Raw genomic sequence first — 26,682 nt, 5'->3', positions numbered from 1 at the left:
AAGACAATAATTTCTAATGAATTTAATACCATTTACCTATTCTTTAATAACTTCATTTTTGGGCTTAAAATGCAGTCTTAAGGGCAAATGAACAGATTCAATCTCATGATTGAAAAGGAACAGTTGTCCATATTGAGTGATGGCATCAAACTTTTATGTGCTTTCATGAATGACTTTCTCTGGGATGATAAAATGGAGCAAATAAGTAGATATTAAGGAGAAAGTAAATTTGTCTCTGACTCAGTCCCTCACTTTCTCTTTCACTCAGTGCCAACTCAGTGCCAAGCATTCTTCCTGGGACTTGAGTATTTGACCGTGAACAAGACAGATGCTTGTATTCTTTTGTTGGGGGAAATAGACAATGAAATAGTAAAATAAGGAAGGTAATTTTAGATGGCAATACATTCTCCGAAGGAAACTAAATAAGAGAGTGAGCTGAAGAGAGGTGTTGGCATCATAGATGAGGTAGTCACTAAATACCTTCTGGAGAGCTAGTGTGGCTTCAGACCGTAGAGACAAGAAAGAGCTAGACTTGCAGAAATTTAAATGAGAGGGTAAAAGTGACAGCACTAACGGTCTGAACCTAGCCAGAACCCAGATTGGGACTTGAACCCATGGTTTTAAATTAGAATCACTCACCCAGTGTCTGGACTGTCTGAGGTTCAGGTTCTTCATGTCTCCATGCGAAAGGAATTCAGCAAGAGACAAAGTGATAGGCAAGAAAAATATTTATTAGGATAGGACACTTGTGACAGATGCAAGTGGGCAGGCAAGGAAGCTCTGCCCTGAGGATTATTATCAAAGGGGAATGGGAGTTGGAAAAGACCACCTCTTCCTTTCTGGGAGTAGTTGCTCCTCCTTAGTATCCAGGAAGGTGTGTATTCAAATCAGCAAAAGGATGGTCCTCAACTCCTGCCCTTGGTCTGAATCTGAACACAAGCCTCATCCCATCCCCCACCCAGTGACCTGAGGCAATTCTCACACCTCCACTAGTCAAGCAAGCCTGCCTTGTTCTGATGGCTCTTTTTTGAGCAATTTATTAACTTACAGTGATCTCCCAACATCCCCTAGATTTCCCTCTTTATCTATGATCCTTTATTGGGACTTTTACAACTACCTGTGCCTATCAAGGGTTTCAGACAGAAAGAAGAGCTAATGTCAACACCCTGAGGCAGAGGCAGTAATATGCTTTACACAGTTGTGAGGCAGAAAGGCAGCCACAGCAGCTGGAGAAGAGTGAAGAGTAGGCATGCGTTTCATGGTGGAAGCTGGATCTTAAACTGGGCAGTGTTTCTTTCCAAAACAATGAAGGATGCAAGTGACTCTAATATGTGCCAAAAATTGCTACTTTTTGATATTCTCTTGCATAGGACTTTAACAAGACAAATTAGTTTAGGATCTTTGTGAATATGGCAATTCTAGAGATCTGGATTATACATCCAGTTTAGCGACTCATCATACAACTTCTGGAAAATTCCCCAAGAGTAGATTTAAAACTGTAGTATCTCAGACCTCAGAGATTGTATGAATTATCTGTATCATGATGTGGATAACACAATTGAGATCCAAAGAGATTATTGATTGTCTCCAAGGTCTCATAGCTGGTAAAGAGCAGGACCTGGAATAGAGGGTATTTTAGTCCCTTCAAATATTCGTCCTCCCAGCCTTTGCCCAAGGACTACCTTTACTGTGAGCATTTTCTGTCTCCATTCTGTAGGTTTCAGTGTACCTTTTCTTCTGGTCCATTTTGTTCATTCATGTCATCATTGTTGTATTCTTTGTTTTGTTTTGTAATGGTATGTTTTCATGAACGTCTTCTCTGTATTAGATGATAGGTTTCTTCACAATCTTTCATAATCCTGGTACTTAGTGCAAGAGTAGGCTTCTGATAACATGCTGTGTGGATGATCTGTGTATACGTGCTGTATACATAAATGGATAGACACATCTAAGCCTGTCTTTCAGCTCAGTGCCTTTTTCTTGTAATACATCCAGGCTCCCAACACTTAAATGTCAGCATCCATGAGGAAGGAATTATAGTGTTGGTGTAAAAATAACTACAATGCACACACCACCACCCCTGCCATACACCATATGAAATAAATAAACAGGGGTTAAAACCACAATGAAAAAGTTGGTGATCTTGTACAAATCTAAATTATTTTCAACTATATTCTGTCTAGAAAAGGAAAAGTAATAAAAATGCCTGACTCAAAGCCTGTCCAATAAACACTGGTTTGTTGAGTGTTTTAAATATTTGCATTTGTTAGCTGTCTGAACTCCTCCTTTTCATCAGTGTCTTTTTTTAGATGAGACATCCTTGCCATGCTTTAATACTGGTGATGTTAACATGTTTTTGATCCAAGCATGCAACTCAATGGAAAGTGTTATAATCTTATGCATACTTTTAAAGCTGCAAATGGAAAAGTCTCTCCTGATAGTTCATAGGAGGATTTCAGAGAAGGATCATCAGTAATAATATATGTGTCTTTAAAACTTAGCAGAATCTTCCTGATCCCTAAGTAAACAACACATGCCCCACACTTCAGTACCCCTGAGCATCTAGCACCAGATTGTTCCTTCAGCCTGTCAGTGCCAGGTCACATGGTGCACTGCCAAGTCACTCAGGAATTATGCTAGGGTTTTGATCCTCAAACTTGTCACATACTGTTTTACAGAGCCAGTGATGGGTCTTTGTCAGCCTTGTCTCACATTTGTGGGCAGGAGCCTAAGGTCATCATTAGCACATGACTTTGATTGTCAGGAAATGAAGTACTAGGTATATGGAAGTTTCTTTCATTGCTTCCATGATTGGGACTTTCTCAATCCTAAAGAAGAAGAAAAATCCATACGCAGTTTATTGCCTTCCAAACTGACAGTTCTGGAAGGCTCATTGGATGATTAAGTAATAAGAAGGAGACAAACCAGAGGAAAGTGTAGATTAAAACATATCCTCCAGCTTAAAGCCACAATACCCAGTAGTCAGACTCATTGAGTAGCCAGAAAAAATCTTATGGTGATGTTTGTTTAAAAATGATATAATCAATAAAAACAAAACAAAAATATATTCTCTCAAATTTATGATTAAAAATAGTACAAATTTACCACACATTTCATATGTAAATATAAGTATACATTGATATCTATAAAATAAGATGGTTTAACAATTCGCTAGAATGGATCATCATTCAACAAATCGGTTTTTGTTTACACTGACAGTTATGCCAATCAAACTACTAGTCACTAAAAAGGTGAAATCAAAGGGAGGTTACTTTTAAATATTGCACTTTTTTAACTAGAAGAGCAAAAGCATAAAAGCTTTGTTCTTTACAGACTCAGGAAACCCTAAATTCCAGTTTTGTGAGTTCCTAAGAAGACTAGTAGCCAACAGTTAAATAAAATGTATTTCAACATTAGAGGGAGCATAGAAATATCTGTTTAGTTTCAGATGGATATTAGTTCTCCAATAAAATCACATTATTCTTAAATAACATCTGTGTTTTTAAACAAAATACTTATATAAGAATCATTTGTCTTTACTAAACACAATGACAGTTTCTATTTTTACTTTTTTAAATATTTTATAAATCAGCATTTCCCAAATTATATTTTGGACTCTTGAACTTCTATCACAATAACATAAAATTCCTTAGAGATGTATTGATTATTTAAAAATGATTAAATAGTTAATTATCCAATAAATAGAAAAAATTGTTAAATATTATTTAATTATTTTTGCATGGAAAAACTAAATAATTCTAAACAAACTGGAAAATAAGTGAATGAATGTGTGAATAATTTATTTTCTTGGTTGGAAAACTCTTATGAGAGTATTTGAATTTGAGAGGAATTTAATTGCATCCCCTGCAGTTCCTTGGGCTGGACATTTAAATGAGTGATCACCTAATATTTTTACCTTTGAAATGTCTAGTGTTTAGCACTTTAGGAATAGGACATTAGTTTCTAGGAAGAGCTTGACTTCTTTCTCCTAATTTCCAAATGGAAACATTCATTTGGAAATGCTTCATTTCTTATTGTTACTACTACTACTACTTACTCTCTTATTACTACTAAAAGCCAACATTTTTTAAAGCATGTATTATATGCACATCCTGCCATGTATCATTATCATGCACTAATATTTAACTATAATGAAAAATGGATTTTATTATCATGCCTAGTTTATAGGCAGTTGCGGAGACATAGGCTTCCAGAAGTAATTTAGCTCAATCTTATTTATGAAAATTTAAGGTTTTGTTTTTCTTTTTTTTTAGGGCCTCAGTTGCAGCATGTGGAAGTTCCCAGTCTGGGGGTCGAATTGTAGCTGCAGCAGTCCATCTATGCCACAGCCACCGCCGCAGCAACAGCAGATCCCAGCCGCATCTGTGACCTACAGTGCAGCTCAAGGCAATACAGGATCCTTAACCCACTGAGTGGGGCCAGGGATCGAACTGCATCCTCATGGATATTAGTGGGGTTCGTTTCCACTAAGCCACAATGGGAACTCCAAAACTTAAGGGTTTTTATATATTTTGCAGGTATGTAAGGGAATATATTACATGTTATCTTTTAATTTGTATAAATTGTTAATAAATTGAGAGATCTCCCTCATCAATGATAAACATTTGTCAGCTTGAATAAAATCACTCTCTGAGGGGTTGGAGATTATCATTTGATGATGCCTTCTGGTTATTTATGGAGTTGAAAGCCCTTCTACCCTCCTTTTTTTTTCCCCCCACATGGGATTGATTCTATTTCGGTGGGGTATATTGGGATAAGTGGGTCAAGTATACACTGGGAATTAAAAGGTAATTCAGAATAAAACATGCTTGACAATTGAATTGATTTAGCACTATTTGTCAGCTTGTGTCTGATCTTAAGAATGTTCTGGCGGCCCTGCTCTGAAGGAAATATCTATTACAAGACATGAGAAAAATAGTCATGCTCCAGTTAGAAGCTCAATGTCCCAACTCATCAACATATAACCTACTTCTGAGGATAGGAGAAAATGTGTAAAATGGATTTGGGGGGTAATTCCTTAACCCCTATGTTTTATGTGCAAGATATATGAAACTTCAAGTTTAACTTGGATGGAAATACAGATTATTTAGAAACACAATTTGTTGCTTTGGATTTGGTGAACAGGACCTGGCAAAAAGTTTAGTAGGAAGGTGTGTCTAAAATTTTAGTTAGTATACATCAAATATATGAATTTTTTTGTAAGTCAGTTATACCTCTTTAAAGTTATAAAAACCTTTAATAGTTTAGAGAAGCAGAAAAATGTATAATTTTGATTGGTTTCCACCCTTTTGATCAGCAAGTACTTATTGATGAGTACTTACTATACTTATTGAAACATCATAATTTATTGTGAAATATGGCGCACATGTACAGAAAAGTTCATAAAATAAAATGTACACAGCTCAACTAAACAAGGATCCATTCTAGTGGGTATGTGGTTGGATCTTATGATTGTTTTAATTTGTATTTCTCTAATTTTTAATGTGAAGAGCATTTTAAAATTTTTTATTGTCTATTTTTTATTGTATATCTTGTTTTGTGACGTAGCTGTTCTCCTGAACTTTTTAAAACTATTGTTGATTTATAATGTGCCAATTTCTGCTATACAGCAGAATGACTCAGTCGTACATGTATATAATTCTTTTTTTATGTTATGTTCCATCATGGTCTATCCCAGGAGGGTGGATGCAGGTCTCTGTGCTATATAGTAGGACTTGTTGTTTCTCCATTCAACATGTAATATTTTGCATCTACTAACCCCAAACTTCCAGTCCCTCTCATTCCCTCGCCATCCCCCTTGGCAACCACAAGTCTGTTCTCCATGTCTGTGAGTCTGTTTCTTTTCTGCAGATAGGTTCCACTGTGCCATATTTTAGATTCCACATGTAAGTGATGTCATATGGTATTTGCCTTTCTCTTTCTGATTTAACTTCGTTTAGTATGATAATCTCTAGTTGCATCTATGTTGCTATGAGTGGCATTATTTGGCTTTTTTTATGGCTGCGTAGTGTTTAATTCTATATACCACATCTTCTTAACCCATTCATCTGTAAATGGACGTTTAGGTTGTTTCCATGTCTTGGCTATTGTGAATAATCTCTTGCCCCCTTTTAAATGATGAATTATCTTTTTTATGTTGATCTATCAAAGTCATTGGTATATTTTGGAACATACCTTTTGTTGGTTATATGTGTTGCAAAAACTTTTGTCTACTCTGTGGCTTGCTTTTTCACTCTCAGAATGGAATCTCTAGATAATTGGAAAACCTTTATTTAATATAGTTTATTTTATAGAATTTCCCAAGATGAATTGTACATTTGGTTGAACTGTGGTAGGCAAGCATATGCTATACAGTTTTAATTCTTTTAAATTTGCTAAATATGCTTTAGGGTCATCACATGACCAATATTTGTGAATGTTTTATGCAGTATTGAAAAGGACAGTGATTCTTGGTGAGTTTAGTTGCCCATCTATGCCTATTATGTTGTTTGTAGATTATTTAGTCAAAATTGTTGCATCCTTACTACTTTCTTGTTTATGTTATGAGAAATTGTGTTTAATTTGCCACTGTTATTATAGGAATATCTATTTTCATTGTCATTCTGTTAATTTTCACTTTATTTCTTCTAGAGCTATGATGCTAGGCACACATATACTCAAAATTCTTATAACACTGGTGAAATGAGTCATTTTTTTTTTAAACCATGCAATATCCCTCTTTATTTCTAATTGTTTGATATAAGAGGATTGGTTAAAATTACCTAGTTGACCATTTGGGGCATAAAACATAAGTGGACTCTGCTGGAAACACACAGCCCCTTCTCTCAGTGGGTGCCGTGTAAAGAGAAGGAGGCAATTAGGCAAAAGGCACTTACTGTACAGTGTTGGAGCCTTGAGGCAAAACATAGCTATAATGGCCTGTGGAGGGCAACTTAACACAGACATAAGCAACAAAAAGGGGTCCCAGCAGAGATGGTGTCAAAGCTGGGCTTGGTTAGATGGTTCAGCTCTTGAGCATGGCGTGGAAACTGGGAGCAAGGAAGGAGTTCTAACTGCACAAAGCTGTTGTAAAGAACACGGCAGTGGAGAACTTGGGACCCTGACCATTGCTCATGTTCCATACTGTTTCTTTAAGGTTCCTTGAAGGAGAATTATTGCAACAAGGGGCATAGACCTTTTCATGCACAAAAGGGGGCATCTAGGTCAAGGTCACAGGCTTTTAGAGATAAATCGCAGTGGAGCCAAATTCTGTGATATGATTAGGAGTTAGACAGGATGAAGGTCAGGTGTATAAAAGCCTGGGGCATCTCCTGTGCTCGGAGGAGGATGGAGGGAATGGTATATAATTCAGGGTGGGTTGTCCTGGTCACAGTGTGTGGGGAGTTGGGCCAAAAGTGTGGCCTGACATGTAAACTAGGTTTATACTTGATTCTGTAATAAAATAATACAGGGTGGTTTTCCCTTTGTTCTTATCTGTGAGGTTCATGGGATCCATTTGTACCCTGTTCCTCAAATCAATATAACAGTTATCTTTCATACACCAGACCTCATTTTCTTCCATCTCCCCAGGTGATTTTAGCATCTGGAATGTTTTCTGTTTCCCCTCCTTTGCCCACCATCATCCTAAGTCACGACAACTTCCCTTTACTTCTTTCCTGTTCCTCTCTGTCCCCGTGTCCTCGGAGGGGACTTGAAGGCTAAGCCCAGTTCTGCCACGTATTGGCTGTGTGATTTCTGATGAGTTCCTTAACCTCTCTTTGTCTCCATTTCCTCCTGAGAGTCTCAGTTACAGCCATCACAGGGTTGTGAGAATTAAATGAAATCATGTATGAAAAAACACCTGACTTGTCTATATACCACTGCGACAGTTTCCCCTCCATTGTGAGTATCTACATTTATCCAGGTTGAAAATGCCTTTTGCTACACTTTAGAGTGGCTGGAAGCAGCTTTAAAAAGAAAGTCAGAGGGGAACCTATTGTCCTGAGAGCCTTCTCTTAGTGGTGGCTCCTCTCATTTAGGGGCAAAGCCTGAGCGAGTGAGAATCCATCCTCTTTATTTGATGCTAGATTTGCCAATAAAGGGAGGAGTTTAGACTTTAAGGTTTTCCATTCCCCAGCTTTTACACATTCCTGACACACTGCATTTTCATATTAAAATAGCATCTATTTCCTTCTCCTAGGTCACTCTTGCCTTCTTTCTGCTCAGACCCTATTCTCCATCTTTCCCTTCATCCATATCGCAAAAAAGAATCCAAACACTGGTCACTCCAGATACCAAAAGATCACGGCAGGCTGACTAATTTTGCCCAGACTTTCTGCACAAACGCCACATGTGCTGCAGTTTGGGGTTGCATAATTGATTTAATCTCTGATTTTAGAGGAACGCTGAACTCTTTTTGTGGAACTCTGCATACATTTCTCTAGGGCACAAACTGTCCTACTTTTTTTTCTCTCTCTGGTATCTGTTTAGTGCTAGGCCATTTTTTTTTCCCCCCAAGAATCTAAACTACCCTCCGTGAAATAAATGAAATCACAGTTGGAAAATGGCTTACTGGACAGACTTCGAACTGCCAGATAAAAGCTATACCACACGCAATTTTCTGAACGTTCTCTTCCTCCCCTGGGCCCTTTCTTTCTGCACATCTTTGTTTTGGCTAAGAGGATACATTAGTCATGAGCTGAGGATTGATATTACCTACGTGGGGCTGCCACATACCTTAGCGTTTCACTGGGAAAACATGGGCTGTGGGGTCTGATCCTTGCACGCCCATTGACCTACCGTGTGACCCCAGGCAGATTTACTTACCTCTCTGAGTCTTACTTTCAACAATCCCTTGTAGACCCGTGCCTGTGGAGGCTGGGCTCCAGACACAGGTATGTAGCAAGCTGAAAACTCTCACGGAGACTTTGGCCAGGTATATATGGAGTGCCAACTGGGAAAAATAATTTCATGCCCCGGAAAGAACACTGCACCAAAAGGACACCCTGGCAATTTTAAGTTTACCTTTTACTTCATACTATATGTGGCAACTTCATTTGGGATTGTGTTTTTAGGGATTTTTAACTGGAAAGACATGTTTGATAGCAGATATGTTTTATCAATTTTTCTGATTCAGTATTTAGTTTGGAGATACTCTTCTTCTTCTTTTTTTTTTTTTTTGTCTTTTCACCTTTTCTAGGGCCACTCCTGCAGCATATGGAAGTCCCCAGGCTAGGGGTCTAATCGGAGCTGTAGCCACCAGTCTACAGCGCGGGATCTGAGCCACGTCTGCGACCTACACCACAGATCACAGCAATGCCACATCATTAACCCACTGAGCAAGGCCAGGGATCAAACCCGCAACCTCATGGTTCCTAGTCGGATTCATTAACCACTGCGCCACAACGGGAACACAAAGGAGACATTCTTCTTATTAGTTCTTCTTTAAAAAAAATCTAAGGCTTTGTAGTATTTTATGCACTCCAAGATATATTTTCTGAAGAAGATAATCTTTGGTCCATGCTCACTAACACAATTTCAATAATTTCCCCAATTTTCATACTGTGAAAGTGATCAAACTCTGCTGTTTACATCAACAGATTAAGGTCAGAAGTAATTCCCAACTGTTGTTTGAATATCACAGCCTGAATGGGTTGCATCCTTATGCTGCTAGAAGAATTTAGGCTTAGATAATAATCTATTACTTGTTTAATAAAACGCTTAGCATGAACAGACCACTGATGGAGTTCCCACTTTGGCACAGTGGGTTACGAATCTGACTACAACAGTTTGGGTTGCTGTGGAGCCATGGGTTTGATTCCTGACCCTTGAAGTGGGTTAAGGATCTAAGGATCTGGCATTGCTGTGGCTGCATCTTAGGTCACAGCTGTAGCTTGGATTCAATCCCTGTCCTAAGAACGTCCATATGCCATGGATACAGCAATAAAAAAACAGAACAAAAACAAAGCAAACAAAACTAACCAGCCAACCAACAAAAAAACCCAGACCATTGTTCAAATTCAGATTGTTGCTTACTGCTTGGATAAATTTGTATGTGACCCTTAACGTCTAAACCTTATTCTGTATGAATATTTAATATTGACTTAAGAATCATACTTCTCAGGTGCATTGTGATGATTAAATGCTAAAATGCATGTAAAGCAATGTGGGGATCCAGCCATTGACAGTGTTAGGTTTTGCTGCAATACAAATAATCCCCAAGTCTCAGTGGCTCACAACAACAAATATTTATGCCAACTCAGACTGGTTTTAGCTCATGGATTCTGCTCAGGTCTGTTGCATATGTCTCTTCATTCAGGCCCTAGAGGCTATTTAAAGAATTCTCCTTTCATAGTAGGGAATGTCATTGCGAGTGATCTTGTGAAACTTGCCAAGCATCTTAAAGCATCGATTCAGAACTGGCATTACTGTCACTTCTACCCAAATTTCATTGGCCAAAACAATTCACGTGACCACGTTAAGTATTAGTAGATCAGCTAAGTAAATTCTGTCCTGAGGAAGAAGGAAGGGTGACTATCTACTGAAGAGTGATTCAGTCTCCCGCAGAGAAGTTTACTTCATCTCATTCCCCCCCAACCCCGATTCTTATTTCATCTTTGTGGCATTGGCTCTACTCCACCTAGTCTACTTTATAGCATCTGCTTTGCATTCTCAAAATTACATCACAATTTCCCTCTTTCTCTTTAAATTTCAAATTAACTTACATGATATACTTTTGTTTGTAAACAGGTACTTTAGAAAATCCCTTAGGAAAAGAAAAAAAGCTGCTGATTTTCCTTAGAGCTTCAGAGGGAGTCTTTTGTGATCGTTTCAATGGAATTCGTATTGATCCAGGAACAATTGGTAAGAATATAATGCAGTTGTTATTAAAAATGAAATGCGTGTGCATTTCTTTTTTTTTTTTTGTCTTTTTTGTCTTTTTGCCATTTCTTGGGCCGCTCCCGTGGCATATGGAGGTTCCCAGGCTAGGGGTCTAATCAGAGCTGCAGCCACCGGCCCACGCCAGAGCCACAGCAACGCAGGATCTGAGCCACGTCTGCAACCTACACCACAGCTCTCGGCAACGCCGGATCGTCAACCCACTGAGCAAGGGCAAGGACCGAACCCGCAACCTCATGGTTCCTAGTCAGATTTGTTAACCACTGCGCCAGGACGGGAACTCCCCGCATGTGCATTTCTGATAGGCAAGTACCATTCATAGAACATCTACTAAATTCCAGGCAATCTTCTAGAGAATTTATATTTATTATTTCACTTACCAGCTCTCCTATAAGGAGTATACATTTCACAGATGTCAAAACTAAGATTCAGAGGTGATGAGTAGAGGCGTAGAGTTTTATAGTGTCAGAACTTAGATTTATATCTAGATTGGTCAAACACCAAAGTCTGGACGAAGAGTCTGTGTTATCAAGTATAAATACTATGTGGTTACTGAGGGATTTTTTTAAAAACTAATACATCGATAGGTGACTAAGAAACATTTACTGCCATGATACCAAAGCACCTTTTTTTTTTTTTCCCTCCTTTTTTGGCTGTGCTGTGGCATATGGAGTTCCTGGGCCAAGGATCAGATCTGAGCAGCAGTTGTGACCTGTGCTGCGGCAATGCTGGATCCTTTAACCACTGCGCCAGGCCAGGGATCAAACCTGCATCCTGGTGCTGCAGAGAGTCCACCGATCCTGCTGCACCACAGTGGGAACTCCCCACATCCTATTTTAAAATTGGTCTACATAAGAGCACAGAAACTGGGACTGGGCTTGTATAACTATGATGTTAAGAGCTATACAATGACTGACTTTTACGGGAGAGGTATGAGAGGCTTTTTATCAGATTTCTAGCATTTTCTTATTTTCTCTGCACAACATTACTAATCTTATAAGATCTTGGTGACTCAGGAAATTGAAAACAATCATGTTAGGATAGTATGGCGTTTGGTAACCTAGGTTCAAAATACATAGTCATTGCCATGTAACACTTTGGTGGTGCTTTATTGTTTCCATAAGATTTTTTTCATATATGCTGTTTATTTTTATCTTTTTAAGAATATGAAGTTGAGAGATATTTTACTTTTTTCAAGTTGACAAACTTGATGGATAACAACAGGAACTGGGACTCCTCTCGGTGTCCACATTGTTCCATGGAGTTCCATGTTGGACCAAATGTGTTCGGAATATAAGAGCTTGCCTGTCTTGATCCCCAACTCCAGGCATATGGCCAAAGATGTGGTTTTGACGTTTTCCCTGACTCTAAATTAAATAAGGAATGAGATATTTGTCACCATAGACTTAATATTTGGTGATATCATAAGTACATGGCAGATTTTAATCTCTTCAAATATTATCATCTCCTTGAAATAGCTAAGAAATCATGTCATTTTACAGTAAAGCTTTGGTGATAGGGAATGATAAAGGAATTTGCTTTCTGGTAAATTAAAGGAAATAAACTGGCTTTTGTTAAAATCTTTGTTGGAAATTTCTCTAAATTATTCTGTGTTCCTCTCATGTCTAGTTTATTTAGTTGATAGTGGAAAAGCTTAAGTTTTTGATGATGATACTTTATATATATATGTACATATACATACATAATAATGTAGGCTTGTTATTGTGAAAGACTGATTCCAGGATATATCCTCAAATTAAGTTATTTTATCCATTTCCACTAATTTTTATTTTAGTTTTATTATCATCTTACTTTTTGCTGAATTAGAGTAAAATGATGGATGTTGATGTAAACGGTGGATGAAGTTCTGAGTTTTTTAGTTTACATTGGAAAAAATCCAAGGCATATCATTTGTGTCTTACTGGTGTTTGCTTTCCTTATTTATATATTTTCTGTTAAAAATTGTAAAATCTTTAGTTTTCAAGGTTAGTGATTTGCAATAAAATGGGGTGCACCAATCCATGGGTATGGAGGCAACTTGCGTAAAGGAAGACAACATTGCAACTTCTATTCAAACCTGTATGAATATATCCATTTGTTTGTAAGGTTATTTATCTAAAAATGAATAAGTAGATGTGTGTTAGGAGTGCATGGTCCTAATTTTGTTACTGCTCGGGTTTATGCTCAAAATATGTTTAGACCACTAGAATATGAGGAATTTTGCTTCACATGATTTTAAATGGCAATAAAATGTGTAAGAGGAAAGACCTGAAGGAATAAGACTGGACTGCATCAAGCATGTCCCTGGTAAGGCTTTATATTAAGTCTGAAATACATTATTTTTTGAAATGAAGGAGCTAGAGATCGATCCTTTGATATCTGTAATGAAAAAAAATTCTTAGGTCCAACTACTGAAAACAAAGCTAATAGCACCAGATCTCCTTCCTCAGGAAACAAAATTACCCTTGACTTTGGAAAATTTAACATGAAATATCAAAACCAGTTAACTTTCATCAGAATTGCAAATGGTTTTGAGTCACTTAATGGTGGAAATCTAACTAGTTAACCATTAGAATGGTCTATTTCCCAGCTCTTGGATGATTTGATACGGTATAACATTCATTTCTCTATAGATTTTGGGAGAATAAAAATATGTTCATAGCCATGTAAAATAGAGTTGACCTGCTAAAATAAAGTACTTAACTATTCTTTTTATGATAAGGTGGGTATCATCATATACAGTTTTTGTATCATACATCTTGTGCAATAACTTCTCTAATGAGATTTACTTATGTGGCCTTCATTTCTCTGAAGGATTTTCCTACCTGTTTTTACCTTATTAAGGTATTTATTATTTTTATTATTTAAGTATAGTCGATTTACAATGTTTAGTCACGTTCTGTTGTACAACAAAGTGACCCAATCACACACATTTCCCTGTGCTGTACTGTAGGATCACATTTCCCATCCATTCCAAGTATAACAATTTGCAGCCAAAAAACAAAACAAAACAAAACAAAACAAAACAAAAAACGCAAAATACCCATCTATCCCACTCCCTCCCCTTTCCCCCTTAGGAACCCCAAGTCTGCTCTTCTTGGCCATGATCTATTTCTGTTTTTTGTTTGTTATTTTTAGATAGGATCATCTGTTCCATATTTTAGATTCCAAAAATAAGTGCTATCATACGGCATTTGTCTTTTTCTTTCTGACTTACTTCGCTTAGTGTGAGAGTCTCTAGATCTGTCCACATTGCTGCAAAGGCATTTGTTTGTCTTTTTTATGGCAGAGTAATATTCCGTTGTATATATATATACCATATCCTAATCCAATCATCTGTTGATAGACATTTAGGTTGTTTCCATGTCTTGGCTATTGTGAATAGTGCTGCTATGAACATAGGGGTGCATGTATCTTTTTCAATGAAAGTTTTGTCCAGATATGCACCCAGCAGTGGAATTGCTTGATCATATGGTAGCTGTATATTTAGTTTCCTGAGATACTCCATACTATTTTCCATAGAGGTTGTACCAGTTTACATTCCCAGAAACAGTGGAGGAGGGTAGCTTTTTCTCCACACCCTCTCCAGCATTTGTTATTTGTTGACTTGTTATGATGGCCAGTCTGACTGGTATGAGGTAGTACTCATTGTAGTTTTGATTTGCATTTCTCTAATAATTAGTGATATTGAACATTTTTTCATATGCTTGTTGGCCATCCAGATGTCTTCTTTGGAGAAATGTCTACTTAGATCTCCTGCCCATTTTTCAATTGGATTGTTTTTTTGTTGTTGTTGTTGAATTGCATGTGTATTTTGGAGATTAGCCCCTTGTCTGTTGCATCATTGGCAAAGATTTTCTCCCATTCTGTGGGTTGTCTTTTTGTTTTTTTAATGATTTCCTTTGCTGTGCAAAAGCTATTGAGTTTGACTAGATCCCATTGGCTTATTTGCATCTTTATTGTCATTATTCTAGGAGGTGGATCATGTGGCTGTGATTTATGGCAAAGAGTGTTCTGCCTATGTTTTCCTCTAGGAGTTTTATAGTGTCTGGTCTTATATTTAGGTCTTTAATCTATTTTGAGTTTATTTTTGTATATGGTATTAGATAGTGTTCTACTTTCATTCTTTTACATGTAGTTTTCCAGTTTTCCCAACACCATTTATTGAAGAGGCTATCTTTCTTCCACTGTGTTCTCTGTCCTTCTTTGTCATAGATTAGTTGAACATAGGTACTTGGGTTTATATCTGGGCTTTCTATCCTGTTCCATTGGTCTATATTTCTGTTTTTGTGCCAGTACCATATTTTTTTGATGACTGTAGCTTTGTTGTATTGTCTAAAGTCAGGAAGCTTGATTCCTCCATTTTATTTTTTCTATTCCAATATTGCTTTGGCTATTCAGGGTCTCTTGTGTGTCCATACATATTTTAAAATATTCTGTTATAGTTCTGTGAAGAATGTCTTTGGTAATTTGGTAGGGATTGCATTGAATCTGTAGATTTCCTTAGGTAGTATAGTCATTTTGACAGTATTGATTCTTCCAATCCAAGAGGATGGTATATTTTTCCATCTTTTTGTGTCATCTTCGACATTCTTCTCAAGTGCACATGGAACATTCTCCAGGATAGATCACATTTTGGACCACAGATCAAGCTTTGGTAAATTTGAAAAAAGTTGAAATTATCCCATGCACTTTCTCTGATCACAATGCTATGAGACTAGATATTAACTACAAGGAAAAAAAACTGTGAAAAATACAAACTTCTACAAGCTAAACAATGTGCTACTGAGCAACCAATGGATCACTGAAGAAATCTAGAGGAAATCAAAAGATACTTTGAGAAAAATGACAACAGAGATACAACAACCCAAAACCTATGGAGCACAGCAAAAGCAGTTCTGAGAGGAAAGTTTATAGCAATACAATCTTACCTCAAAAAAAAAAAAAAGAAAGAAAAAAAAGAAAAAGAAAAAGCTCAAATAAACAACCTAACCTTGTACTTAAAACAATTAGAGAAGGAAGAACAGACAAAGCCACAAATTAGCAGAAGGAAAGAAATCATAAACATCAGAGCAGAAATAAATGATGAAATAGAGACAAAGAGAACAATAGAGAAGATCAATGAAATCAAAATTTGGTTCTTTTGAAAAGATCAACAAAATTGATAAATCTTTAGCCAGACTCATCAAGGAAAAAAAGGAGAGAGCTCAAATCAATAAAGTTAAAAATGAAAAAGAAGAAATTACAGCTGACTCCATTTGTTGCTCCTTTTATTTTCAGGGGTATTTGGGAAAGTTCAGCTTCACAGCGCTTATTCTAAGAAATCCTGGACACATCTTGGGGCTGACATTGCTTCAGGCAATGAGAGGTAAGGAATGAGAGTAAGTTAGGGATATATTTTTTGGTTTAGTTTCCTTCTGCTGGAAGTTTTGTTATAATATGAAATTAAAATTTATATTGAGAATCGTAATTCAAGGATAAATAAATGGAAAAATAAAAGGCTAGATGGAATTTTAAAAATTCTCTAACATAATGGAAGAACAAAACATGCTAAAGGCAGGGGAGGCTATGTTTTATTTAAGAAGTAAATTTTAGATAATACTTGTTTACTAATGTCAATAAATCTTTAAAAAGAAGAGCTCTATGAGATAGTAGATGAACTATAAGGTGAGATCACAAATGTCTGGGTTGAAATAATAGCTGGTTAAGAGATAGAAATGAAATAAGAGTGAGATGAAGCATATGAAGAATCTTATGGAATTTAAACTGCAATAACAGAATTTAATAATGCATTGGAGGGAGTAAGAAGTACCATTGCCTTAGAGTGAGCAGGCAACGTGAAAGAGAATATGACGGAATCTACCTGAATGCAGCAGACAAGATCAAGAGATTAGAATAATAAAAGAAAAGCTATTAGGAATAGAAAACAGAAAATACAAAGCATATATTGGTAACTATTCTTTTTAATAAAAGCCCAGAATAATGACAGCACAATGAATAATTAAAACTTTAACTAAAATACATATAACAAACCTGGGAGTAGTTCCATTTAATTTGAACAATATCAAGGGTAATGCTTGCTACATATCCTCACAGTACAAGATATAACAGTGAAAAAAGTAAGAAAAACATAAAGGGGACGTAAAGCTTGACAACATTAAATGTAGGAAGATAGTGATGCAAAAATCTGTAAATATTTGGGGAAAGAAAGATTATGAGTAAAGGCTTGGATTATAGGCAAAGACCCTGCTAAAATGCTGTTCTCATGTGAAAGCAAACAAAAGATATCTTTTGCTTTGCAAGAACTGAAAAAAGTTCAAAAATGTGTTCTAATAAAGAGATTAAACAGAATCTAAATTTTAAGAAAATAAATAAAATTCAGGAATTGTATAAAGGTAGATAAAGTGCAAAGGCAAGCACTGGAGTAAGTTAAATATAATACTGTAAATATGGCTATTAATATAAGACAAATTCTAATAGTTATAAAGGAAGCTACATAACATCTGAAAATTAATAACATTAGGGTTCATTTACATAAAATACATATAATAGGTTGTATGTGTATGTATGTATATGTGTGTACATATATATATAGTATATATAGTATACATAGAGTATATATTATATATAAAGAGAAATATTTCAAGGGATTGGCTCTTCTTAGGAGGGCTGTCAGTTCAAAATTTGTGGGACAGCCTTGCAGGCTATAAAGACTTGTGAAGGATCTGAAGCTGTCTGAAGCCTTGAGGCAATAATTTCATCTTTTTTCAAGGAAACTTCAATTTTGCTTTTAAGGCCTTCCAACTGATAGATGAGGCCCACCCACACTATGGAGGGTCATCTCCTTTCCCCTGGTTGTAGATTTACACATTTACAAAATACTTTCACAGCAATACCAGGCTTACTGTTTGATTTAATACCTGGGTAGTATAGCCTAGCCAAGTTGATGCATAAACTAACCATCACAGGTTATAATTCTCAGATAAAATTCTAGGTTTAAAATTGGGGACTATAGCTATAGGAAACTTGAAATGGGACATAAGAAAGCCATAGGAAGTATATATGTAAATATGAGTTAATTCTAGCAGAATTTAAAATAAGATGTATACCTTCCAAATCACCAGAGACAAAATGGTAAAAGAGACCATAAGATAAAGGGTAAAATACAAAAAGAGTAGACAATGAAATAGTAAAAGAACTAAAACAACAAAAAAAGTATGAAAAGACAATAAAAGTAAGAATAAGTCTGCTATTTATGAAAAAAAATAAAATATGAGGCGTTCCCACTGTGGCTCAGCAGAAATGAACCCAACTAGTAGCCATGAGGATGTGTATTCAATCTCTGGCCTTGCTCAGTGGGTTAAAGATCCAGTATTGCCGTGAGCTGTGGTGTAGACTGCAGATGTGGCTTGGATCTGGTGTTACTGTGACTGTGGTGCAGGCCAGCAGCTACAGCTCTGACTCAACGCCTAGCCAGGGAACTTCCATATGCTGCAGGTGCAGCCCTAAAAAGCAAAAAGCAAAAAAAAAAAGAAAAAGAAAGGAAAAAGAAAATGTGCTTGTTTGCTTGTTAAAAATGAACTACGTAGAAAAAAATTGGTAGTGAATGAAAATACAATTATAGTTTTTTATCAGAGGAAAACAGAATCAACTCAGAAAAATTTTTAGTTAAATATTGGAACCTTAAAAGATAAATAAATGAATTCTTAACGTATAAATAAAATGGAAAAAAGAACTTCAAAACTATTCACAAGAGAAGTGAAAATCAAAATAAATACATAATAAAAACCTTATTAAATTTTAATAAACAGATTATATAACAAAACAATAACAAAACAGAGATTAAAACAACATTTTAGCCAACAATCTTAATCCCTTGCAAGATGAAAGAAAAAAAAGAAAAGATAAACTCTGTCCTAAATAACTTTTGTATCAAAGTGGAGATCAAACCTCTACCAATAGAATACTTGGGAAATGAACAGTAATAAAAGTATTGCATGTTCATACATGGATCACAGTTAATACTTTCACTGATGAATAAGAAAGTACAAAAATAAAGTTGTTGATAAAAGAAACCAGAGACAAACTAACCAGTAAGTCTAATGAAATCAACAGGTATCTGATAAAGGCAACAATTGATTGATTACGAAGTAAGAAAAGTTTTTTGTTTGTTTTTTACGGCCACACCTGTGGCATATGGAAGTTCCTAGGCTAGGGGTCAATTCAAAACAACAGCTGCTGGTCTACACCACCACCACAGAAATATGGGATCTGAAGCCACATCTGCGACCTGTACCACAGCTCACAGCGAGGCTAGAACCTCAACCCACTGAGCAAGGTCAGGGATTGAACCGTCATCCTCATGGATACTAGTCGAGTTCTTAACCCACTGAGCCATGGGCACTCCCATAGCAAAGTAAGAAATTAGTTGGATTGATTTTTTTTAAAAGATATACTGGTTTAATATCTAATAACCCTAACCATACAAAGAAAATAATATGCAATTCAGAAATGAGAATTCAAACAGATATTAAAGAGATTAAAATTCTAATCTGAAATGTATGTAGCATCCTTCTGAAATTTAAAAAAATAAATTACAGGGAGTTCCTGTCATGGCTCAGTGGTTAAGGACTCCTACTAGGAGCCATGAGGTTGCGGGTTCAATCCCTGGCCTTGCTCAGTGGGTTAAAGTTCCGGCGTTGCCATGAGCTGTGGTGTAGGTTGCAGACGCGGCTCAGATCCCGCGTTGCTGTGGCTCTGGCATAGGCTGGTGGCTACAGCTCCGATTCAGCCCCTAGCCTGGGAACCTCCATGTGCTGTGGGAAGTGGCCCTAGAAAAGGCAAAAAGACAATAAAATAAAATAAAACCAGAATAAATTATCATTTACATTTAGTTGAAAACTTGTGCTAGAATAATTGGTCAATACTTTGGAAAAATATAAAATTAGATTCTCACTTTATGCTTTAAGTTATAGATGGATTTAAAAGGATTAAATGTTAAAAAATAAAGCTATAAATTATTTGAAGAACATTTAAGTAAATATGTAATATGAAGCTAAAAAATACCTGTCTAATTACAACAAGAAATTTAACAACTATAACACCAAGAAAAAAAAGATTTGACAATGTAAAAAAAAAAAATCAGTATTTTTGCCTGCCAATTATAAAATGAAGTGGCAAATGACAAATGAGAAAGTATTTGCAAATGGACGGCTAATGCTTTTTATATGTAAAGAACTCAGGAAAGAAAAGGAAGCATAAATAAACCAGAAGCATAATTACTGAAGAGTTTGAATACATACTTCACAAAAGAAGACATGCATCTGACTAATAAACATAAAATATTCTTATGTACCAGAAATGAAGAAAATATTAAACAAAAATCAAATGCCATTTTAAAACTCATCTGGGCAAAATTAAAAAGAGTGAGTTCCTAGTTGACAAAGGGGAAGAGATGTGTGTGTTCAAGGGAGAAATAATATTACATATTAGCCTAGTTTTATAAATAAAATAATATATATACATGGATATATATAGATAGAGAAAGGCCTAGAAGGGCAGACAGTACAGCAAGGATCCCATTGGTGAGATAGGTACAGAATACCTTCATAGAGTGCTTACTTTTGAGTTATTTTAACTCTGTTATGACCTATTCAACATGATTTTTGTGGATTTTTACCATATGTCTAACACTGAGCCTTAGGATACAGCATGGTCTCTGCCCTCAGATATTAATCAAATAAATACAAAATAAATGTAAAATCACATCTGTGATAGATGCTATGAAGGAAGGCCGTATAGGGAGGGGTCTGAAAACATGAGAACTTGAGGTAGTAATTGAGGTTATAGAAAGCTCCCCTGAAGAGGGATCTCAGAGGTGAGAACTGAAAGATGAGTGGGCTTTAATTAAGTAAAGTGGGAGCAGGGTATGCATGGAAAATTATTCTAGCCAGAGCAAATAGCACTCAGTCATTCAATAAATATCTGATGAGTTCTTACTATGTGCCTGGTATGGCTTGTGAGCACTGCAGAACAGAGGCAAATTTGAAGAAATGGCCACCAAGTAAGAGTTTACATCTTAGTGGAGAGATAAGACTATAAACAAGCAAATACAAAAATATAAAGAACATAACTGCAAACATGGATGGACCTAGAAATTATCGGGCTAAGTGAAGTCAGTCAGACAGCAAGACACCAACATCGTATGCTATCACTTACATGTGGAATCTAAAAAAAGGACACAATGAACTTCTTTGCAGAACATATTCTCACTCACAGACTTTGAAAACTTATGGTTTCCAAATGAGGCAGCTTAGAGGGTGGGGGGATGCACTATGGGTTTGGGATGGACATGTTATAAAATTGGGTTGTGATGATTGTTGTACAGTTGTTGTATAGTTATAAATGTAATAAAATTCTTTGAGTAATAAAAAAAGAATATAGCTGCAGATGATAAAATTTTATCACATTTTATAAGGAAATAGACACAGTGGTATGATCCAAGATAATTGGGGGAATATGCAGTATACCCTTTTATACTGAATGGACAGGGAAGATCTTTTGGAATAAGGGAAATTTAAGGAGATTTGAATGCTAAGAGGGATACACCTATTTGATGAGAATGAAAGGAAGGATGGACATCCAGCATTGTCTCTGAAGTGGCTTTTGGAGGGATGGGAAAAAAAAAATGAGGTCACTGTAACTGGACCAACATGAGCAGAGGGTTGAGTTGTATGACATGACAGATGCCAAGTCACACTATACATTGTTTAGGTGCAAGAAGTCAAAGGGAAAATCACCAAAAGGCTTTCCTCAGGTGGGTTGATGGAATCAGATTTATGTTTTGAAAACCACTCTGGCTGCTCTGTAGATGATGGACTGTGGAGACAAAAGCAGAAGCTGGGAAATCAAGAAGCCAGTTGACGCCAAAAAACATGGTGGCTAGGACTAGGGAGAAGGCAGTGGAGATGGAGAGAAGAAGTGGTCATCTCTGAACATGCTGATGGGTTGAATGTTGACATGAGAAGGGTCCTTCAGGTTTTTTGATTGGTCAACCTGATGGGAGTTGGGCACATGCACTGAGATGGGGAGACTGGGAGAAGAACAGACTTGTCAGGGTGCGTGAGGGCCAGTGCTAAGTTGGAGACACCAAGCAGAAAGGTGAAGAAGGCAATTGAAGACTTAGCTTCGGGCTCAGGGAGAAAATGACAGGGAGTTGTCCAAGAGGAGGAGTCAGCACAGGTGACTGAGAAACAGAGGCCCAAGAGGTGATTCTGTGGTAGGAGGAAGAATGGAGAACTAGGAACTTGAAGGAAAGGCAGGATGGATGATGAGGAGAGAATGGACCAAGTCACAAGAATAGTGCTCTAAGGAGTAGTTTAGGGGTCAAGGTCATACTCAATGGAGATATCAAGCATTTTAGGGTTTAGCCTCCTAAGAACATTGTACAGCTCTTTTAGGTTTCGAAGAAGATACCATGGGTGGGAAGTAGCACCAGTAATCATGTTTTATATTTTAAAAATCATTCTAGGTGCAATGCAGACAACAGGAGGGATTAAAACGAGTCTTGGGATACCACTTAGGAAGTGCAAGCAAGAAGCAGCATAACTTGGAGTTCCTATGTGGCTCAGTGGGTTAAGGACTGGGGGTTGTCCCTGCAGCGACTCCAAATGCTGCTATGGTGAGAGTTCAGTCCCTAGACTAGGAACTTTGGCATCCATGGGCATGACAACACACACACAACAAAAATAGAGTAACTTGTAGTCAGGAGCTGGACTGGTAATGGAGAGAAGTTGGCAGATATACAGACAGGAGATAATCTTCAGGATGGATTGGACATGAGATGCTTTCTTAGTTCTGGTTTATGGAGATGGACCTCAGCACCAGTCATCAGAAGAGGACTAAACTGGGGAGGAAAGATTTTGAGTTCAGATTTGGTCATGTAGAGTTCAAAGCACTTCTCTGATTCCCCCAAAGGATTTGTGAGGTGGGCATTTCCAACAAGGATCAATAAGAATCTTTAATTATTACCAAGTTAGCAAGTTGGAATTTGGCAGGGGCCATATGGATGGATTTTTTTCTTATAAGAATGTGTTAAAAACCTCACTCAGAATCTGAGCTACAGGCTATTTCGAAAGAAATTCAATTTTATTAATTAAAACTATCAATAGTAATTAACTAGCTTCTACTTATTGAGTTCTTATCATGTGGGCTCACTCAATGTCAGGCATCCACCAAGCATTCTGCATACATTATCTCATTTAAATCTCTCTGTGCTAGAAGTTAGATATTATTATCTGCATTTAACAGATATGAAAACTGAGGCTGGAGAAGTGAAGTTCCAAGTTCATAAAGCTGGAAGTCCCTGAGGCTAAATTTTTACCACAGTCTCTGATTCTATGCCTAGTGTTATGCATATCTCAAATACTGAGAACAAAATCATATTAAAAACAAGGTTGCTTGGTATCAGTCCAGAGGAGGAGTAGTCTAATGAGTTTATATGAATGATGCCCAATTATCACAGTGTATTCATTTTATGGATAATTTATTTTAACCTTTTAAAAATGTGTAAAATAATTTTTAAGACTCACAAGAAGTTGCACAAATTGTTCAGAGTCCCCATGCATCCTTCACTCAGCATTCCCAGATGATAGCTTACATAACCATAGACATTACCAAATCCTGCAAGTTGAAGTTTGTACAGCATTAACTGAATAAAAACTGTTTAATAGTTTATATAGGGTATACAGTATATACAGACCTTATGCAAGTAATTTCTTTAAATATTGACCCACATTCGTCCTTCTGTTAAAAGTCAGCTTAGTAAGTCTTTCTAATATATTGTTATGGGGGCAGATTTTACTTGGACCCCCTTATGAGCTTTCACCAACAGAATCATAGATCTGAATTTGTTTGTATATAACTCTTGTATTTTATGAAGAATGTTAGGGTGTGGAGTTCCTGTTGTGGCACAGTGGAAAGGAATCCAACTAGGAACCAAGAGGTTGCAGGTTCAATCCCTGGCCTTGATCAGTGGGTTAAGGATCTGGTGTTGCCGTGAACTGTGGTGTAGGTTGCAGATGCAGCTCAGATCTGGCATTGCTGTGGCTGTGATGTAGGCTAGCAGTCCTAGCTCCAATTCAACCCCTAGCCTGGGAACCTCCATATGACGCAGGTGCAGCCCTAAAAAGAAAAAAAAAAAAGTGAGAGAGAGAAAGAATGTTAGTGTGAAATGTTCAGAGGAAAGTTTTCATTTCTTAAACTTAGGCTTAATAAACTTTAACTTTATAAACTTAGACCCATTTCTTACCCTACGAAGGCAAAGTAAGTTTAGTCACATATTCGAAAAAATTATTTTCTTTTGTTATATATTATTACATCAATTTATCTCTAAATTAACTTACTCTTTACTCTTGTTGCTTCAGTTGCTTTGGGGGAAAACTGATGAATAAAAATGTTGGATTTTTGGATTATGGATAAGTCAAAGGAGATTATACCTAGACTAAAAGAAATTTTCTTTTTAGCCTATACAAGTATTAAGTATATTTTACTGTGAGTCTTTTAAGGGAGACCATGTGTTCTTTCAAATTAAATGGTTGCTTTATCAATCAATCCCATGATAAAGGTTTCAGATGGTTTTAAAGGTAGTTGGAAGTTTTGTTTTTTTTGTTTTTTTTTGTCTTTTTGCCGTTTCTTGGGCCGCTCTTGCGGCATATGGAGATTCCCAGGCTAGGAGTCGAATCAGAGCTATAGTCACCGGTCTACGCCAGAGCCACAGCAACTCGGGATCCAAGCCGAGTCTGCAACCTAAACCACAGCTCACGGCAATGCCGGATCCTTAACCCACTGAGCAAGGCCAAGGATCGAACCTGCAACCTCATGGCTCCTAGTAGGATTCGTTAACCACTGCACCACAATGGGAACTCCTAGGTAATTGGAAGATTTTAAACAGGGCAGAAAGAGGGTCCGATTCATGCATGAATCTGATTTATACTGTGTGGAGAATTGACCATTAGGAGGATAAAAGTGGAAGCAGAGAGACTTAAGACATTGCAATGACATTGCAATCTTTCAGGTGACACATGCTGATGGCTTAGATTTGGGTGGGATGATGGAGGAGGAAAGACCTGGTTAAATATGTGTTGAAGGGGCAACACGATTTGCTGATGGGCTGGGCAGAAGGGAAGAAGCAAAGATCACTGTAGAACTTTTGACCTGAGCGAATAGATGAACTTGGCATAATTTTCTGGGTTGAGGACAACTGGGTGAAGAGTAGACTTATAGGGAACTTTCCTCAAAGACTCATTTATTTTTTTTTATTTCTTATCTCATTTACTTTTTAAGAAAGATGGTGTGTAAAGCATGGTCTGGTCTCTTTGTCCGGTTATTTTCTGTCTCTTAAGTTATTTATTAACTTAGTCTGTTACTTATAAGGAAATAACTCTGATGCCAAGGATAAATCATTTCTCACCTCAACCTTTTACCAGGACCTAGGTTTTAATTCTAAAAGCCATCATTGATAATACCTATTCTGGTATATCTCATATCAAATCAGTGATGGTATTCTATGGATATACTTTAGTTTTTTTCTCTCCTTTTTCATTATAGTTTATTACAAGATATTGAATACAGTTCCCTTGCTATCTGGTCAGTCCTTGTTTATTTTATATATGGTAGTGTGCATCTATCAATCCCATACTCCCAGTTTATTCCCCACACCCCCCGCTTCCCCTTTGGTAACCATAAAATTGGCTTGAGTCTGTTCCTATTTCATAAATAAGTTCATTTGTACTGTTTTTTCAATTCCACACACATGTGATATCACAGGATATTTATCTTTCTTTGTCCGACTTCACTTAGTATGATAATCTCTAATTCCTTCCTTGTTGCTGGAAATGGCATTATTTCATTATTTTTTATGGCTGAGTAGTATTCCATTGTATACATTTTATAGCATGTCACATCTTTATCCATTCGTCTGTCTACGAACATTTAGGTTACTTGCATGTCTTGACTATTGTGAATAGTGCTGCAATGCACATTGGGGTGCATGTATCCTTTTGAATTAGAGCTTTTGTCTTTTCTGGATATATGCCCAGGAGTGGATTGCTAGATCATATAGTAATCCTATTTTTAGTTTAAGGAACCTCCATACTGTTTTCCACAGAGGCTGCTCTATGCATATACTTTGTTTGGACTATTTCTTGTTTGTCTCCTTTCTGCTACATTCTCACTTTGGCACTTCCATGTGGCTCTCTAGAATAGCTTTTGTACTGGCTTCCTAAATATTTAATAAATAAAATAAGAGGATCAGAAGTACCCTTGCATCTCCTCTTTATCTTTACACTTTCTACTGATCCTTAAAGATTCCATCACATCTTCTGAAAGATATTCATTCTCCTCCAGCACACCCTGATTTTCTGATCATCTGAATCACTATAACATGTGATTTTCTTTCTTTTCTTTTCTTTCTCCTTTTTTTGTTTTGTTTTGTCTTTTTACCTTTTCTAGGGCTGCTCCCGTGGCATATGGAGATTCCCAGGCTAGGGGTCCAATCGGAGCTGTAGCCACCAGCCTACACCACAGCCACAGCAACATCAGATCCGAGCCGCATATGCAACCTACACCACAGCTGACGGCATTGCCAGATACTTAACCCACCAAGCAAGGCCAGAGAGGGAACCTGTGTCCTCATGGATACTGGTCAGATTTGTTTCTGCTGAGCCATGATGGGAAATCCCTGCATGTGATTTTCTGATTAATGATTTTAATAAAAATATACTT

General features: G+C 36.9%; 1 protein-coding gene across 2 annotated transcripts in view; it reads left to right on the top strand.

Annotated features, from left to right (window-relative positions):
* PKHD1 (PKHD1 ciliary IPT domain containing fibrocystin/polyductin) overlaps positions 1-26,682 on the top strand; it is a 484,027-nt gene that overhangs the window by 310,054 nt on the left and 147,291 nt on the right. For both annotated transcript variants that reach the window (XM_047795623.1, XM_047795624.1), the window contains 2 exons: positions 10,750-10,863; positions 16,180-16,267. In XM_047795623.1, coding sequence (XP_047651579.1) covers positions 10,750-10,863; positions 16,180-16,267 — 202 coding nt within the window. The remainder of the gene's footprint in view (positions 1-10,749; positions 10,864-16,179; positions 16,268-26,682) is intronic.

The sequence above is a fragment of the Phacochoerus africanus genome, chromosome 9 (assembly GCF_016906955.1).
Source record: "Phacochoerus africanus isolate WHEZ1 chromosome 9, ROS_Pafr_v1, whole genome shotgun sequence".
Taxonomy (NCBI): Eukaryota; Metazoa; Chordata; class Mammalia; order Artiodactyla; family Suidae; genus Phacochoerus; species Phacochoerus africanus.
The sequence above is the reverse complement of the archived record's forward strand: the minus strand, read 5'-3'. Positions and strand labels throughout refer to the sequence as shown.